The 18,811-nt window shown below is 46.1% G+C and overlaps 1 protein-coding gene across 1 annotated transcript in view; it reads left to right on the top strand.

Moving 5' to 3' along the window:
- Positions 1 to 18,811, top strand: part of TASP1 (taspase 1) — a 2,293,647-nt gene that overhangs the window by 884,335 nt on the left and 1,390,501 nt on the right. Inside the window, exon 7 of the mRNA XM_069608337.1 lies at positions 17,142 to 17,221. Within this exon, the coding sequence (XP_069464438.1) occupies positions 17,142 to 17,221 (80 nt within the window). The remainder of the gene's footprint in view (positions 1 to 17,141; positions 17,222 to 18,811) is intronic.

Raw genomic sequence — 18,811 nt, 5'->3', positions numbered from 1 at the left:
GCGGCCAGCTCCGTACGGTGCTCCTCTCCGCAGCGGGTCTGTGTCACCTCAAACCCATCCCATCCTCGTCGCCAGTTGAAAAAACTGGGATGGAGAAAGTGGGTAAGTTTTAAGAGGTTTTAATAATACAGGCCCGCTCGGAGCCTAACGCAACTTTCTGTCTTCACTCAACAGTCGCTGCTTCTGTCTCGCGACTCCTGCATTCCAATAACAGGGCTCGCGGGACAGAGAACAAGCATATCATTGCATAGTGCCTAGACACACCACTCCCAACCAGGCTGAGTATATCTGATACTCGGGTGGCTACTACACTAAAACTTAGCAGGCAGAGCACAGTCTCCGACGAGTGGGAGGTAGCTCAGGAAGGGGAACCCCTCAAGTGGATCTGTTCGTGACCGCGGTCAACCGGAAGTGCGAACAGTTCTGTTCAAGGGAATTTCCCCCAAGAGGAGCTCTAGGAGACACGTTTGTGGTGGATTGGAAGTTCCCACTTCTGTACGCATTTCCTCCAGTCCCTGTGATTCCTCAAGTAATCAGGAGGTTGAGAAAGTTCAGGAAAAACATGATCGTAATTGCCCCGGATTGGGCCAGGAGGACGTGGTACCCAGACCTTCTAGACATTTCTATCTGCCCTCCAATACATCTTCCGCAAAGAGAGGATCTTCTCTCGCAAGAGGAAGGTCAGGTTCTCCATTCAGAGGTCCAAACACTCAACCTTCACGCATGGTTTCTGAGAGGTTGAGATACAAGGATTGGGATCTTCCAGATGACGTAATGCAGATTTTGTTTTCGGCCAGAAGGTCAGCAACAAAATCTTTGTACCGGTGTTGTTGGAACAAGTTCAGTAACTGGTGCAAAGATAAAGATGTGGACCCTTTTCAATGTGGCACCCCAATAGTGCTCTCTTTCCTATTGCATCTAGCCAATCTGGGGCTCCAGATTGGGACAATTAAAGGATATCTAGCTGTGCTGTCCATTTTCAAGCGATCCTCGGAAGAGGTTTCTTACTTCAAAATTCCATTAATAGTTCAATTCCTGAAAGGGCTTACTAATGTGTACCCTCCAGTCCCCTTTCATGTCCCAATTTGGGATTTAAATCTAGTACTTAAGTTTCTAACTGGTTTACCTTTTGAGCCTCTGCACCCCTGTCCCTTGAGGCTTCTAACATTAAAGACTGTCCTTCTTGTGGCCTTAACATCAGCCCGCAGGGTTAGTGAACTACAGGCTCTATCATGTAAACCTCCATATACTACTTTTTACAAGGACAAAGTGGTTCTTAAGGTTAAACCCTCTTTCTAACCAAAAGTAGTTTCTGACTTCCACTTGTCACAAAAAATCATATTACCAACATTCTATCCTCCTCTGCATTTGGGAAAAGAAGAGGAGAGACTGCATAAACTGGACCCTAAAAGGGCTCCGAGTTTTTACATTTCAAGAATGTCAAAATTACGTCAAGATGGCCAACGTTTTGTAGGTTATACAGGCCATAAATTGGGATTAGCGTTGACAAAAAAGACTATAGCCCGCTGGATCATTCTGGCTGTAATTGAGTGCTACAGATTGGCGGGAAAGGACCCACCGGATGGGCTTCGAGCCCATTTCACTAGGGGGATGGCTGCTTCTGCGGCTCTGAAGAGGGGATTCCCTGCAGCAGATATTTGTTCAACTGCAACATGGGCACCAATGCATACCTTCATCAAGCATTATTGCATAGATGCCTCTTCTTCCAATAAAGGTTTATTTGCCAAGGCGGTACTTCATTCTGTCCATGAGAAGAATAATTAGTACTCCAACCACCAAAATGACCACTGCTATGGGAGTCTATCATAAGATGAGGAATACGTGGGAGGACACAATCCATTCGAAGAACAAGTTACTTACCAACTGTAGCATTCTTTTGAATGGATGTTCCTCCCACGTATTCCTCATCGCCCCCCCCATCCTACACCGCAGTACAGTTTACGTTACTTACACTTTCCTCTCACGAAGAGTCTATCAGTCATGAGGCACGCCTGGGTGTTCCTCGAATATTTCCTCGAAAAAACAACTGAAACCAACGGGCACGGCACAAGCTATTTATACTGATGGTGACGTCGACACGGTACGGAGCTCGTCGAGGGCCATCGATACCACGACCTCGTGCACAGCGCTCTCTGGCGAGAATTTATTTTTCCGAAACAGCGAAGCTGCCAGGATACGATTATCATAAAATGAGGAATACGTTGGAGGAACATCCAGTCAAAAGAACGTTACAGTTGGTAAGTAACTTGTTCAACTGAATGTTCTCAAAGTCAGAAAGCAAATTACACAGCATAGTGGATACCAATCAACTGTTAACTGAGATTTAACAGCAGGCCAGTTCATCTGCAGGTCTGGTGCAAAGTTGGCCACATATCGAGCCTGCGTGGATCTACTTTTCAGGCTTCATAGGTTTACAAAATACATACCATTGGGAGGATTCATAACTGTGTATTAAAGAATTTAGAGTAGCACAGGTAAAGAAGCACACTCACATAGCATCCCTTACTCTGGGCACTCGTTACCTCATACATGGGCACTCGTTACCTCATGCATGCAAACAAACATCCTGAAAAGCATGCCAGGGAGACAGGAAAGATAGACACATTACAACAAAGCATTAATTGTGGCACAATGATATCAAGGGCCACTTGCACTGTACACAAACTTTTAGGCACAAGGATTTTGTCAAGTGACCGAGGACACAGAGATGGAATGTCTTGTGATGATCATAACAGAGACAACGGCAGAAAAAAAGATGTTATAACTGCAACTTGCGAAAAGCAAATTACATACAGTTTTTGTCTGCATTGTGAATTTGAAGTGTTTCAGAACAGACTAAATCAGACTAAATCAGTGACTCACCCCCTGAAGTGTGCCTAAAATAAACCTTTGAGTCTAGCAATTATTGTATAGAATTCCAGAAAGACTATTTGTTATTCCTATTCTTTCTAATTTAGGGTCACTACTCAAAGTGTTACACTTGTGGAACCCCCTGTTTTTTTTAAGAGGCCTGAACAAGAAAGCCAGCCACCCCCGAAACCAAGAGCCACATGGCGCTGGCCACGGCTCAGGAGGTCCATTTAAAAAAAAAATATATATATACATATGTCTTTTTTTAGGGATGGCCATTTAGAACTCAGTTGCGACCCCCAAATGACATCCCTGTGAACAGTACAACCCGCATGAGCTGGGAGTGGCTAGCTGAACCCTATGAACGAGGGGGCCTGGCGGCTCCAGACTTTGAATTATATTGCCTGGTTATCCAGGCACAGTTTGCAGGACACTGGTATGCACCTTATCTCGGTCCAGTACATCGAGCATTGGAACAATATGGGGCGGCCCCTACAGACTCTAGGGCAGTTGTTCTGGAGGATCGGTACACAGATTCTTGTACTTTTTGACCTGATGCGCACAGCAGTTAACGCATGGGCCCAAGTGTTTAATCCCTTAACTGCCATGGGGGTTCCCCCCCAGTGCCAAGGCCTTTTTTTGGTGATTTTGGTATGTTGCCATTCAATCCTTTGTAACTTTTTTGTTACATGAGATATCTCGGCCAGATGCGGCCCCTTTTTTTCACACATGTAGGCGGTCCTAACGACACCATGGGATCCTAGTTTGCTGTAGGGGGTGAGAGAAAATAACCAAAAAGGTAGAACATTTTCAGAAAATCCCAATAAAATGATGTACAAAGAAGCCTGTGGTTTTTCCTTATAGGAACACATGGTTTGCTGCGCTGAATTCTCAATTTTCCAGGCTTTCAAGAACAGGTCGACAGAGTGGCGATTTTGGTCTTTTTTTCCAATAGGACATGCGTGGATGGAATGGAAGAGAAGGGTAGGAAAGCTTGAATGGGAAGACAAAAAAGGCATACATTAGACAAAATTTCAAGTTTAGGAAAGGGTGATTTGCGCAAGTCAGGCAACAACTATCTAGGAAAACATTCCATAGTTTGGGGAAAAATCCGGAAAATGACAGCGAAAAAAGTTATGTGGTGGAAATAGTTGGCCCGGTAAGGCAATGGCTTCTGTGAATTTTGAGAAAAAACAATGCTCCTCTACATTCCCCGACTCTTCTAGTTAGGAATTCGCACATTTTTTTGTAATGTTTCATAAAACAAGCAATACCACAAGCGAAAAACGGTGCCATGGTACACAGGATTTTTATGCTTACGGCCTAAACACATGTACTTATCATGTGTAAATAAGGAAAACAAATGTGGTGAGGAAGGGCAAGCATACATTTTATGAAAGAGCACAGGCAGACCTGTTTAAGGGTAGGTGACTTGTGCAGGTTACAAAAGTGTATAGTGCCTAAAGCAGCGAAAATGAAAGGGCTGTGTGACAAAGTGCAGCAGCAAATGGGTCGAAACTTTATAAAAACCATGCAAACGCAACAAATGTCATACCTTCCTGCGTTCCCACAGGTGTCCCGATGAAAACGGTACCTCACATGTGTGGGTGCACCTACCTGGGCACATAGGGAAAAGGCTAAACCACTGGTAACCCCATGTCTTTCGGAAGAGCAGATTTTGAGGAGTTTTGCTCTTGTGGACAACTTACAGATTTGGGCCTGGGGTGTCACACCGACCAAGGAAAACGGAGAACCCCATGCATTTCTGAAAAGAGGACACCCGTGGGAATCCACAGAGTGCGCAAATCGCCCCAGAATGTATTACCCAAAATGCCTGAAAGTCTGAAATTTGGCCAAAAAAAAAAAGTTTTTGGACATTTCACTCTGCCCACCTACCGAAACACGCTACCAACAACACATGTCCTACGTTCCCACAGGTGTCCCGATGGAAACGGTACCTCACATGTGTGGGTGCACCTACCTGGGCGCAAAGGGAAAAGGCTAAACCACTGTTAACCCCCAAAGGGTTTGGAGAGACAACCTACAGATTTGGGCCTGGGGTGTCGCAGCCACTGAGGAAAACAGGGAACCCCACTGTTTTTCAGAAAAAGGGGACACCCGTGCGAATCCACAGAGGCTTGACTTGCGCAAATCACCCCAGAATTTATTTTCCACAAGCTTCGGCAAATTCAGAAATTTGGCGAAAAAAATAATTTTTCTGAGATTTCCCTCCGCCAAATCCCACCACCCCAAACACGCTGCTAACAACACATAGCCTACCTTCCTGCATTCCCACAGGTGTCCCAATGCAAGGCAGCCCTTGTATGCGTGGGTGTCTGCACCTGGGTGAGAATGGGTAAATCATCCGTATTGGTAAGTGCTCTGGGAATACAAGAATCAATGTGTACTACCCACTGCCACCCTGTTTCTCCTCCTCAAGCCCATTCACATGCACATTTGCTCACACTCCTCATACGTACAGTTCACAGTAAAATAGGACAGACAGGTTTGATTTAGCACATGAAGGGAAGTTCATGCGAGCAGTAAAGCCACGTCTAGGCACCAACCGTTTTACTGGCCATTCATACACCTTTCGTGTCTGCTGTCAGTAGGCATTCATTTCAGCAGTCGCACCTCTACCAAATCACTTGCTCCACAGCAACCGTATCTGCACACATATAGCATGTGGACATCTGCTCACAATGCAATTGTGTCTGTAGCAATATCTTTCTCACCATTTTCCAGTACTTGCATATCAACCGTGTCTGCATTCAAATGTCATGTGCCACCAACCGTATCTGCACACTGATAGCAAGTTGACATTGTCTCACTTGGCTAGCTGGCCTACATGCACTGTCTTTCACACCAACTTCAAGTACGCCCATAGCAAGTATGCCTGCATTCACCAGTCATGTTGAAACATTCTTATCTGCAACCTTACCCACACTAAACACACATCCACTAACATGCTAATCATTTCTGCAGTGCTGGGAAAGTGCATTCACAAAAATCACATCTGCATGTACTACGTAGATATACCTCATTCACACACGAATCGTATCCAAGTTATTACTACAGAAGACATTTCAGTCACACCAAACATGACATTAGTTCAGTTAAAACAATAATAAAGGCAGGGTGGTACGAGATACACAAGACAGCACCGCCATATAGATGGTGTCCAAGTATCTTTTTCATCACACTTAGACATCAAGGGAGGGAGCCAAAGTGGCGTATACTAATTTCGAAAGACACCTGTGAGTGGAGGGAACCAGAATGGTGTTCCCATCTTCTCCAACGCACCCCTCGAGTAGAGGGAGCCCGACTGGCGTTTCTTTGCATGGCTAGCCTCTGGTGGAAGGAGCCTGATTCGCGTTCCTTTGCAAGTCACACCTCGAGCAGAGGGAGCTAGACTGACGTTTCTTTCGAAGGCAGGCCTCTAATCCCAGTTGATAGATGACTTATGCCCATTGTCGACAGTGACATTAGCTACTACAAGACACCAGATTTCAACCAGTGCAGAGCTCAAGACAATGTTAAATACATGGCTGTTTCTTCTCCTACACATAAAAAAAAATAAAGTATGATGCCAAGACACTTAATGCAACCAATAAGAATGTTGTTTCTGATACATGTACATATCTGTTAGGCATGGACACAGTCAGTACAGAAGTCAAAATGAAAGATTTGGTTGGAAATTAAAATGCATCCGTTTTTATGGACATTGAGAGAAATGAGGAGCATTGAAAAGAAAAAAGCTGAAATGGAAATCTAGCCGTCATTGCTTTAGGTTTCCACAGTTCTGTTTGTTTAACCCCTACCAACACAGACGAGAATCTTATATCTACTGAAGATGTGAGTGTATCGTAGTCGTACCTAATGAAAAAATGCTTTGTAAAAGGAAATATGAAAATGAAAGTACTATTTCGAAATATGAGATACGGTTAGCCTTGGCTTACCAGAAAATCGTTTACAAGATAGACTCTTGAAACCACCAGCAGTTAACACAGATGGAAGAGGGAAGTAGAAGCGACAACTACATGATTGCAACTCAAGTTGTAACTCAAAATTGTGAGCCGTCCTCTAGTTCCTCAGTTTGCAAACCGGATGCATGCTTCTTTGGTCTCAAAAAAGAAATGCCTGCCTCACTGAGGGAATTTGCGACCGATTCTGGTAAAGAAATGAGTCACAGTAGTTGTACAAATGGCAACAAGGACCATTGTTTGGAAAATCAAGTAACAAAAGTAGGTGCATCAGCTGCGCATGTCAGCAATACAAGACAAAATGATTTGGAAACAAGTGATAGAAGTATCAGACAAGCTGTTAATTTAGACTCTGCTACATCTCAGAGTTCCTTGGTTTGTAGTCCTACAAAGATTCATAATGTGACTGAACATTGTGCAGTTTCTTCTATCTTACTGGAGGCCAGAATGGCGTCAGGAATGGACATGTATGTAAAGGAAAGCAAGATGAATCCGGTTTTGGTTTAGAGGATGAATTGCAGCATTCAAACACAGCATTCTCGCCCTTATGCATGACACTGGAGGGCAACAAGACTGTGAAGATGGTAACTCCCATGAAAATCAAGCTGTCCCCTCTGATTCGAGCTTGTCTGGTTGCTCATCTTGCGGTCCATATGACATGCTAGATTTTATAGAATAGTCAAACGCATCTACTCTTTTTATAAACTTTATTAATTGATTTCCAACAAAAAGAAAAAAAAGAAAACAATTCAACAAATCCCCCTCCAACTTCCCCCCTTCCCCCCTTCTGTAGAACACACTCCAGTAAGAGTTCGGTATAACAATTCCCAAACTCCCATACCCTCCCTTCCCATTCCCCAAACTCCCTTCCCCTAAATATCAAAACTCAGCCCTCCATCCCCATCCTCCCCCCCACACCTGCCCCCTTTCCCCCACACCCTCCCCAAATAAGGCATCGTTTTTCCTCCTCCCCCGGCGCAGCAGTCGGACACCAGATTCTCTGAATCCCGTAAGGTCAAGGAAAATCCACCTCTCATCTCTAGCCTCGAATTCCCCCCCTCATCATAGCTCCTTAGCCGCAACCAATTGTTCATGGTGGGCGCAAGTCATTATCCTTTGCCAGATCATCAAAAGCTGGGCCCAATGTATCGTTATCTCCCCTACATCCCCCTCCGTCCTCAAATTCTGCAACACTGTCACCTCCGCCAACCCCCATCTCCTCACATCCTTCCTCCACAGTTGGACTGCCGGGCCCTTGGGGGATTTTCATGCAATCGCCATACAGTGTTTCGCCAGGATTAGTAAAAAGCAACCCATTCTATTCCGTAGCCCGTTACGCTTCCCCCCCAGCAGAAGTCCCCACAAAAAATCTCCGGCCGATGCTCCAAACCGCTTCCCAATAATTAATTTATGCCTTTAAGCACTTCCTCCCAGTACTCCACAATTTCCCCACACTCCCACACCATGTGCCAGAACCCCGCTTCCTCCACCCCGCATCTAGGACACTTCCCCGAATGATCCCCCCGCATCGCCTTGCGCACCAATGGGGTTACATATACCCTGTGCAGGATATTAAATTGAACCAGCTGGAAACGTGCATTCCTCGAGGACTTCCTTACCAACTCCCAAACCCTTTCCCATTCCTCACTTGAAATTGAACGTCCCAAATCCACCTCCCACTTCTCCTTCACTTTCAACACCCGTCCTTTCTCCCTTTCTCCAAGGGCCTTATAAATTCGAGTGATACGCCCTCGCCTCTCAGCCCGAACAAGTAAGACTTGGAGAACCGGGGAGGGCTCCGGTTCTTCCGGGATCTCATCCCACAGCTCTGCTAGCCGTCTCACCACCGCTCCATATGCTAGAAAGACCCGCTGCGGTAGATCAAATCTGTCACACCACTCCCTGCAAGTAAGGAGCTTCCCCCCCTCAAAGAGGTCCCCCACCCTTACACATCCTTTCTCCCGCAACCTCCGTCAAACGCATCTACTTTAGTGGATGATGAGGCACTTTCTGATTTTCAAATGGCAAACACTGAAATAATTCAAACACAATCTAGAGTAGGAATTGTTGGGATTAGAAGAAGTCCAGTTACTACTGGCTCATTTTCAGGAAGTACATATGAAAGTGAAATTTCAAACGAAGCATCACCTACCTGTCCAGCGATACAGCTTTCCCCTCCAGGAAGGAATGGGGACCCTGCCGGGGCTACCTGCAAACATTGCTGAACTTGAGGGACGAAAGACCCACATGGGAGACAGGTGCCCAAGGCCAGGGACATCACCCCCAACTGCCCTGGACCTCTGGGTGGCCTGTGTTACAACTGTTCTGCCTGGGAAAGGATGGGGACCCTGGAGGGGCTCACTGGGACCACTGCTGGACTTGGACGACACAAATGGTGACCATTACAATAAAAGGAAAGAGCTCCATACCAAGTGCACATTGCATGCTCAGAAGAAGTGAACATCGGGATTAGCAGCGCAAACAAATTTCAGAAAGTGGTAGTGATTATGTTTACTAAAGTTTTTTTCATACAAAGCAGCCAACATCCTCTATTCAGGCCACACCCATCATTGCCCTCATTACCTCCCCACTACCCATTCTCACCCATACCACTGACACTCCAGCCAGAGTCCCTCCCACCACAGTAACCATCCACCCCCACATTACAATGCATAATAACAAAAGCAAATTTTGTGCTACTTACGTAAGTCAGCGAAAGCTTTCGATTAGCCACAACTGCAAAGGAAACAAAAAAGAATTACAATCTGTACTCAGCCCACCAATAACATATCCAAACTTTCAGGCTGCTATCTGCAAACTTTTCGATTCCTTCAACCAGATACATGGCACCGCCCAGTCATCTACCACCACGGAAGGGTGAACTGCACACTGATAGGAAAGGAAATGGGAATAAGACCAAAGGGCGTATGGAAACCCCCACCACAAAGTAAACATTGTGCAGATGGCATAGTGGCAAACTGCCCTCCCAGGGGAACAGCACTGTTCAGCTGGTCTGGGGGGCAATTTGTGGCCTGCCCCTGCAAGTGTGTCCCAGGCTACCTCAATACCTCCCCCAGGTGTGCAGTCATAATGTCGACATCAATAATGTCGACAGTCAAAATGTCGACAAATTAATGTCGAAAAACAATAATGTCGACAAACAAAAATGTCGACATTTTTCGATATTTTTTCGAAATTTAACTTAGTGCATGCATAAATAAATAAATAAATATATATATGATGTGGTGAGTATGAGGGGTGGTTGGGGGGGTGTGGGGGGGTGGCAGGGGGGTGTTGGGTGAAGGGGGGGTTGGGGGGGGACCCCCCCATAGTAAATACAATTTTTATTTATTTAATTATTGAATAAATAAATAAATAAATAAATAAATAATTGGTATGTGTTGAGTATGAGGGGTGAAAGGGTGGTTGGGGGGGTGTTGGGGGGGTGGCAGGGGGGTGTTGGGTGAGGGGGGGTTGGGGGGGACCCCCCCCCATAGTAAATGATCCTTTTTTAGTTTATTTATTTATTGAATAAATAAATAAATAATTGGTATGTGTTGAGTGTGAGGGGTGAAAGGGTGGTTGGGGGGTGTGGGGGGGGGGTGGCATGGGGGTGTTGGGTGAGGGGGGGTTGGGGGGGACCCCCCCATAGTAAATGATCCTTTTTTAGTTTATTTATTTATTTAATAAATAAATAAATAAATGGTATGTGTTGAGTGTGAGGGGTGAAAGGGTGGTTGGGGGGTGTGGGGGGGGGGTGGCAGGCGGGTGTTGGGTGAGGTGTTGATAGTTTTAAGGGTTTATAGTCATAATGTCAAAAAAAAAAATGTCGACATTTTTTTTTCGAAAAAATGACTTTTTACATTATAAGTATAGGATGTCGACATTATTATTTTCGACATTTTTTTTTCGACATTTTTGTCTGTCGACATTTTTTTTTCGACATTATGACTATAAACCCCTCCCCCAATCACCCATTCCCTCTCACACCACCAACACTCCAGCCCCATTTCCCACCCACCCACTAACAATCTGCCCCCGCGTAATATACAATGTTGAAAAAATGCTAATTCCATACTTACATAACAAAGGAGAAGCTTGAACTGTACGAGACCTGTAAATGGAAAAAAACATATATATTATCAGTGTCAGCCCAGCAAAAACCAACCCACACTGCCATGCTCCCATCATCAACTTCTGCTACTGAGCACAGGGGGGTACTCGCAACATTAATTCTTTCAAAACGCCCATTGCCCACTTACTATGGTGCTCACTTCCCCTGTCGAAATACTGTGCACAGGAAGTATGCACCACACCAATGTGCTGTGCCATTGCTAGGTGCAGATCCAGCGATACACACTCAGCACTGCACTTGCTTTCCTTGCAAAGCAGCCAGCCCCCTTCCATTGATCATAATCCCTGGTGTCTAGTGCGCCCCCCAATCCCCAAAAACACCCTTGGGGCACATTAGTATGCCCATCTGACCCCAGGGTGGCCAAAACACACTTTCGAAGGGATTGTGTCCTCCGACGTATTCCTTATCTTGATAGATTACATTCCAGCTTGCTGGCCTCAGACATTTTTTCAGTAGAGAGCGCTGTGCGTCGATGTCCCTCGAGCTGGTGTCCCGCGACAGCCACCGTCACGGCGCCCACGTCATCATGCATATAAATGGACTCGTGCAGCGACCGTTGCTCAGATCCGTTTTGAAGCTTGAAAATTTAGCTGTGCATGAATTGGTTATTGACCTTGAAGGAGCGTAAGCTGCAACTACAAGGGAAGTTTTACTGCGGGGATGGATGGGAGGGGCGATAAGGAATACGTCGGAGGAACATCCCATCGAAATAAAGTTACAAGGTAAGAAGTAACTTGTTCTTTGAAGGGATTGTGTCCTCCGATGTATTCCTTATCTTGATAGACTCCCATAGCAGTGGTGTACAAACGGAGGTGGGAGTAAAATTGGAATATTTCTCTTCAAGAATGTACAGAATGTAACACAGCTTTGCCAAATCTTGTCTCCTGGCTAGAGGAGGAATCCAGATTGTAGAATTTTGTAAAGGTATGTGCGGACGACCATGTGGCAGCTGCACATATGTCCCGAATCGGTATCCCTCTTTGGAGGGCCGAAGAGGCTGCGATACCCCTGGTTGAATGAGCCCTAAGATGTTGAGGGGGCTCTTTCTCAGCCAATTGGTAGCATTCTAGAATGGCTAATATAAGCCATCTTGAAATGGTCTGTTTTGTGATTGGTAGTCCTAATTTGTGTCCTGCATAACCTATAAACAGCTGGTCTGCTTGCCTTATCCTAGCGAGTCTGCGGTTATAAAAGCTCAAGGCAGGCCTTGGATCCAGCCTATGTAGACTCTCTTCCTCTTTCCCTGGATGGGGAGGAGGATAGAATGAAGGTAAGGTTATCTTCTGAGTGATGTGGAATCCAGAGACCACCTTTGGGAGGAAATTAGGCTTCACTTGTAAGACAACCTTGTCTTTGTGAAAAATAGTAGGAGGAGGTTTGCAAGATAGAGTTTGTAATTCGCTCACTCTTCTGGCAAATGTTAAGGCCACTAGTAGGGCAGTTTTAAGGGTGAGAAATCTTAATGAACAACAATGGAGTGGTTCAAAAGGAGTACCCATTAAGAAGTTTAAGACTAGATTTAAATCCCATAAGGGAACTTGGAAAGGCTTTGGGGGATAAACATTAGTTAATCCCTTCAGGAATTGAATCACTAGGGGTAGTTTGAAATATGATGACTCCTCCGCAGTGCGCTTGAAGATTGACAACGCTGCGAGGTAGCCCTTGATCGTACCAACTTGGAGACCTGATCGGTATTCTCTTCTCTACACCAGCTGCAAAATCTGTTCCAACGGCAGCAGTATAAAGTCTTTGTTGCTGGCCTCCTAGCCAAAAGCAACACCTCCATGACATCATCTGGAAGGTCCCAATCCTTGTATCTCAACCTTTCAGAAACCAAGCGTGAAGGTTGAGCGTTCTGATGTCTGGATGGAGAACCTGATCTCCCTTCTGCGAGAGAAGGTCCTCTCTTTGCGGAAGATGAATCGGAGGACAGATGGACATGTTCAGAAGATCCGGGTACCACGTTCTCCTGGCCCAATCCGGGGCAATTAGGATCATGGATTTCCGGAATCTTCTCAACCTCCTGATCATTTGAGAAATTTGAGGAATGAGAAGGAGTGGAGGAAACGCGTACAGAAGTGGAAACTCCCAGTCCACTACGAACGCGTACCCTAGGGGTCCTCTCGGGGGAAATTCCCTTGAACAAAACTGATCGCACTTCCTGTTGATGCTGGTGGCGAACAGATCCACTTGAGGGGTTCCCCAAAGGGTGAAGATCTCCTGAAGTACTTCCTGAGCTAGATCCCACTCGTGGGAGACTGTGCTCTGCCTGCTCAGAGCGTCCGCTGTCAAGTTCTTCTCTCCGGCTAGGTGAACTGCAGATAGAGAGATTCCTTCCTGAATTGCCCAAAACAAGAGCTGCATTGCCTCTTTGCACAGTGGCAGTGACCCTACGCCTTCTCCTTGTTCAGGTAGTGCATGTCCACTGTATTTTTCGGGTCATTATCAGGACATTCTTTCCCTGTACTGATGGCAGAAAAGCTTTCAGCGCTAGTCTGATTGCTCTCAGCTCCAATAGGTTGATGTGTAGTCCGGACTCCGATGGAGACCAACGACCGCTGATGGTGAAGTCATTGGTATGGGCTCCACACCCTGTGAGTGAGGCATCTGTGACTACTGTTATCTCCGGCCATGGTTGCCAAAACTGTTCCCCTTTCAAGATGTTCTCCTGACAGGCCCACCACTGAAGGTCTTGAGCTATTCTGTCTGGGATTTGAAGGAGATCTGACATTCTCCCTGAGAATTGCGACCATTGGGTTTTTAGAGCCCACTGGAGGGATCTCATTCTCAGGCGAGCCTCTGGCACTAGGAAGATGCAGGATGCCATGAGGCCGAGCAACCTCAAAAAGTCGAAGGCTGGTAGACGTTGGCCATTTTGAAACTTGGTGACCATCTGTAGAATATCTTGAGCCCCCACTTCCGAGGCTTTTCCCAGGGAAGTGTCCAGGACTGCTCCAAATGAACTGGAGTCTCTGTGACGGTATAATCTGTGACTTCTTTAAATTGAGGGAGAAGCCCAGTTTGTGAAGGAAGTAGCAGACATAATCTAGTTGGATCTGAGCTTGTTCCGAAGATACTGCTCTGATCAACAGATCGTCCAGGTAAGGATAGACGTGGATCCCTTCCCTCCTTAGACTTGCAGCCACTACTGACATTAGCTTGGTGAAGACCCTCGGGGGCGGAGGTCAGCCCAAATGGCAGAACTCGAAATTGATAGTGAGAGTTGCCAATTGCGAACCTCAGGTATTTCCTGTGTTTGAGATGGATTGGCACATGGAAATAAGCATCCTGAAGAACTAGAGATACCAACCAGTCCTGAAGCTGGAGGGACTGAAGGATCTGAGAAAGAGTTACCATCTTGAACTTGTCTTTCGTGAGGAATTTGTTCAATTCTCGCAAGTCCAAGATGGGTCTCAGTCCTCCGTCCTTCTTCGGTACGAGGAAGTAGGGGGAATACCAACCCTTGTTCCTCTCCGCTACAGGTACCGGTTCTATGGCACCTTTCTCTAGCAGGTCTAGAATCTCCTGCAGAAGGAGCGGATCTGGAAACTTCAAAGAGTTGTTCCCCGGTGGATGACTCTGAGGGGTGTGTAGGAAAGGCAGGCAGTAACCTTGGGCAACTGTCTCCAATGCCCAAGCATCTGACGTAATAGCCTGCCATTCCGCCAGATGTTGAGTTAACCTGCCCCCTACTGGTGTCTTGTGGGAAGAGACCGCAGAGGGGTTTAGAGGCGGCTGACACAGATGCCGAGGGTAAAGAGGCACCTGCTGCTGCGGCTTTTGTGCTTTTAACCCGTCCACCACGGGTTAATCGTTTTTGGCCCCTTTGAGCTGGCTGTCCTCTGCCTTTTCCGAATGCAGAGTAAAAGCGAAAGGACCTACCCCTCCATGAGGTTCCTGAGTGGGGATTCGGGGTCTGACGGATTGCAGCTCCAAGAGATTTCGCTGCTGCCTTAGATGTCTGTAACTTCTCCAGGCTGTCATCAGCCTTTTTACCAAACAAAGATGTGCCGTCAAAGGGCATATTCAAAAGTCTGGCCTGTACATCTGGAGCAAATCCAGACTTTCGCAACCACGCATATCTGCGGATTGTAGTACTAGCCGCCATAGCCCTGCTGATACTGTCAGCAGAATCAATGCCAGTTTGAAGGGACTCGCACATTGCATCTTTCCCATCTTTAATGATGTTTAAAAATGCTTCCCTTTCCTCTCCTTCCGGGAGACCATCAGCCGCAGATGAAGCACACTCCCAAAGTGTATGGCTGAATCTTGCAAGCATGCAAGTGGCATTAATAGATTTAAGCTCCATGCTACATGCCGAAAAGACTTTTTTTGACATAGCGTCAAACCTTTTATCATCCCTGTCCTGTGGAATAGTAGAGTATGCAGATCTACTGTTTGATGAAGTTGCTGCTTGTACAACCAAACTCTCTGGAGTTGGATGCTTGCTCAAATATTCAGGGTCTGAGACCCAGGGTGAGGGTGAGTGGGCCACCCCTCTTTCATTATAAATTATCTCCTGGTGGTCTAGTGGCCCCTCATCCCCCAAATCCACCCATGTTTACATTTTGTTTTTTGGGCACTTCCCTAGGGGGCAGATGGGCACCCATCTGCCCCCAGGGGGGCCCAAACCTGCAGCCCCATGCATTGGGGGCTGGGGCGAGAGGGCCGCTTACAAAGTAAGCAGCCCCTCAACCCCCCACGTCACAAACATATCCATGATGGTCCAGTGGCATTGCTGGCCGCGGATTTAGGACTCTGCGCCTGATCCGCGACCAGCAATGCTTAAAAAAAGGTGTTGTTGGAAAGGGGAGAGTCTCCCCTTTCCAATGACACCTCCCTCAATCTCAAAGGTTCAATAATGCCAGAGATCGAGGAAGGGGGAGAGGAGCACTCACCCTCTCGACTGCACTGCAGCAGCTGAAAATGGCTGCCGCTGCGAAATTACTTTCAGTTTCAAGTCAGCGTGCATAGATGAGACTAAATGGCACAGATATTGCCTGTCAACAAAGGATGTTGGACATAATGCACAATTGCATTTAATTCAGTTTAAGGGGAGCTGACTCGATCCACATGTTTTGGAATTGTCCCAATTTTGTCATGAGGTAGCTGAGGTGCTACATGTTATGGTTGGGATACCACTCACACTTCTCCCTCTTAAATATTTGCTGGGCGATATTGGGAAGGTTTCCATAAAGATCCATAGATTGTTCAATGTATGCTGCATTGTTGCGAAGAAATGTATTTTGTTAAAATGGAAATCGAAAGTGGCACCATCATGTGAGGAATGGCTCAGAGAACCAACATATGTAAACGAAAGAGAGGAGGGTTATATCAGAACTGTAACTACGACGAGTAGGCCAAAGCACATATGGTACACATTCCGTGAATCTTTGAGAAATTTACAGTCTGGAAACACATAAGGCATGAGAAATAACCTGTGCGCAGAAAGTTGATACGCAATGTAATCTAATACAGTAACTGTTATCATATGTGATCAGTGGGGTGTGGGAACTGTGTCCAATCTGTCCACCTGTTTGCTTGAATAAAGAATAAAAAAAAAGAAACAGTAGAATTCTGATGAATGAACACTAAATCCCTTGTTTTAATCTTCCCATATTAAACTTGCATGCAACATAGCACACTCAGTCATTGGCAAACAGTGTTTGGTATAGCACGCACCCCTCAATGTGATCCTTCATAAGTGGTACTATTGGACACCCGCCCCATTTGGACATTGGTATGGCAGCCCAAACCTCTGAGCCATCATGCTTTAGAAGCATTTCATTGGGAACAGCAAGTGCGTTTTATGTATCTCTAGCAGTGCTCCCTTGGAAACATTATTGGCATCCTTAAGAGCAGAGGGTTACCCCTGCAGGGATTTACAAGGATAAAGGGGGCCTGATAGTGTCAACGTGTGCCTTATGGATTTCATTCTAATCCAATTACACAAAGTTGATTTAACAATTACCATACCTGAAGAGCACTTGGAATGTAAGAGATTGCCGCTGTTTTCTGTTGACAATTGGGAACGAAACTTGTCATGTTTGAATTTTGTGCATGTCAAATGAGGTAATTGGATGTAATGATTAAACAGTTTAAACAACCAGAGATTACAATCTGTGATATTTAATTGTGATTCCTCTCTGTAGTTTTCTAGTTGGAGATGGTGCTTACAGATGGGCAGTGGATCACGGAGTACCACCTTGTCCTCCAGATATCATGGCTACCAGTGAGTAATTTGTCAAACCATTTTGCTTGTGCTTTTAGACTGTTGTTAATGCAGAAAGGGGTTTATGTATGCTATTGACCCAGAAGGAACTGATTTGTGATCGAGTAGATGGCAAATCCTGCCAATTTCTATTTATTAAATATAGAGTTCTGGCATTAGTCGGTCATTGGTGAGTGTGAATTTATTTTAATATTACATGCCATACTTTTTGGACTTCCCACAGAATAGAACTGAACCAGTGCCTGTTGACAAACAGCAGAATTAACAATTTTGTAGCACATATAAAGCATGAGTTCGGAAATGGCTACGTCCCTGTTCAGCTCCTCCCCTACATTCCCCACTCAACTGAAGTCCCTTTCTCCACAAATGTTGATCAGATTGTCAACAGCTTTTTCTTCACCTTCCCACACAGCCTTTGCCTGGGGATCTCTCTGTCCCTCTGTCCCTCTGTCCCTCTGTCCCTCTGTCCCTCTGTCCCTCTGTCCCTCTGTCCCTCTCTCTCCCTCTCTCTCTCTCTCTCTCTCTCTCTCTCTCTCTCTCTCTCTCTCTCTCTCTCTCTCTCTCTCTCTCTCTGACACACAGACACACCTCATTGCTCTGGAGACATGCACAGTGGGAGGAGGTCTGCAGGATGGCTCCTCTTCAGGACATAGTATACATAATCTTTTCAATCAACCACTTTTCTCCATGGCACCTTGTGCGGTGGACACTTTTACAGGTCTTCTTCGTGCAGATGTCTGTACATCCCTTTCCTACTCTTCAAGTGGACTCCACTGGACCCTGCTGCCTTCCAGAGGGACAGAAAAGCTTCCAAACCATGCAACCCTGCTCTGTGCTTTTGTCCCACAAGGGTTGTCAGCACTCAGCGCAAAAAGAAGCATGTCAGGCATACAGGAGACTGTTCAGGCTCGGAGGCCTGTCACTAGGCCACACTCATGCGCTGCTTTACTGGCATTATGGCACAGACCATGGAGCATGGTGCCGATCGGGACAGAGGATACTCTGTACACAGGACATCTCGCCAGACCAGCCACTTGGGAGCATAGCACAAGCCGGAAAGTAGCGGAGCCTTGGTCCTGGTCTCTCGACACCTTAATGACCCCCCTGAGCATTCATATCTGTGTATTGCATGTATAACGGAACAGCAAATAAAATGGACTGGCCTACTCACATTTTTGCCACACAGGGAGGGGCTCTTAATTCTGTGGAGAGTGAGGTCCCCACGTTTAAGAAGGAAACACTAGTTCCACCTGCACAGAGCAGGCCCCATTACATACACATTCACTCTGCATGTTCAACAGTCGGCATCAGTGTGGGAACCCTACTTCAGCTTGCTTTTCTGACCCCGCCTCACAGACGCCAGGAGACTTAGTTCCTGGACATAACATCAATCTTAAGCACACAAACCCTTCCCCAGCAACCCATATGCTCTACTAGATTAGACCAGAGGATGACTCCTCGTTAGCCTGGACAAGTGATCCTCCTTTAAGAGCATCATTATAGAAGTCCTCCTTTTGGAAGCTAGCCAAGATGAGGAGAGAGGTCAAACTCCCTATTTAATAAAGAATTTCCACAAATTACATCGCAGAT

Source organism: Ambystoma mexicanum, chromosome 4q, assembly GCF_040938575.1.
Source record: "Ambystoma mexicanum isolate Mex_15411 chromosome 4q, UKY_AmexF1_1, whole genome shotgun sequence".
Taxonomy (NCBI): domain Eukaryota; kingdom Metazoa; phylum Chordata; class Amphibia; order Caudata; family Ambystomatidae; genus Ambystoma; species Ambystoma mexicanum.
This window is presented reverse-complemented; position numbering and strand designations above follow the sequence as displayed.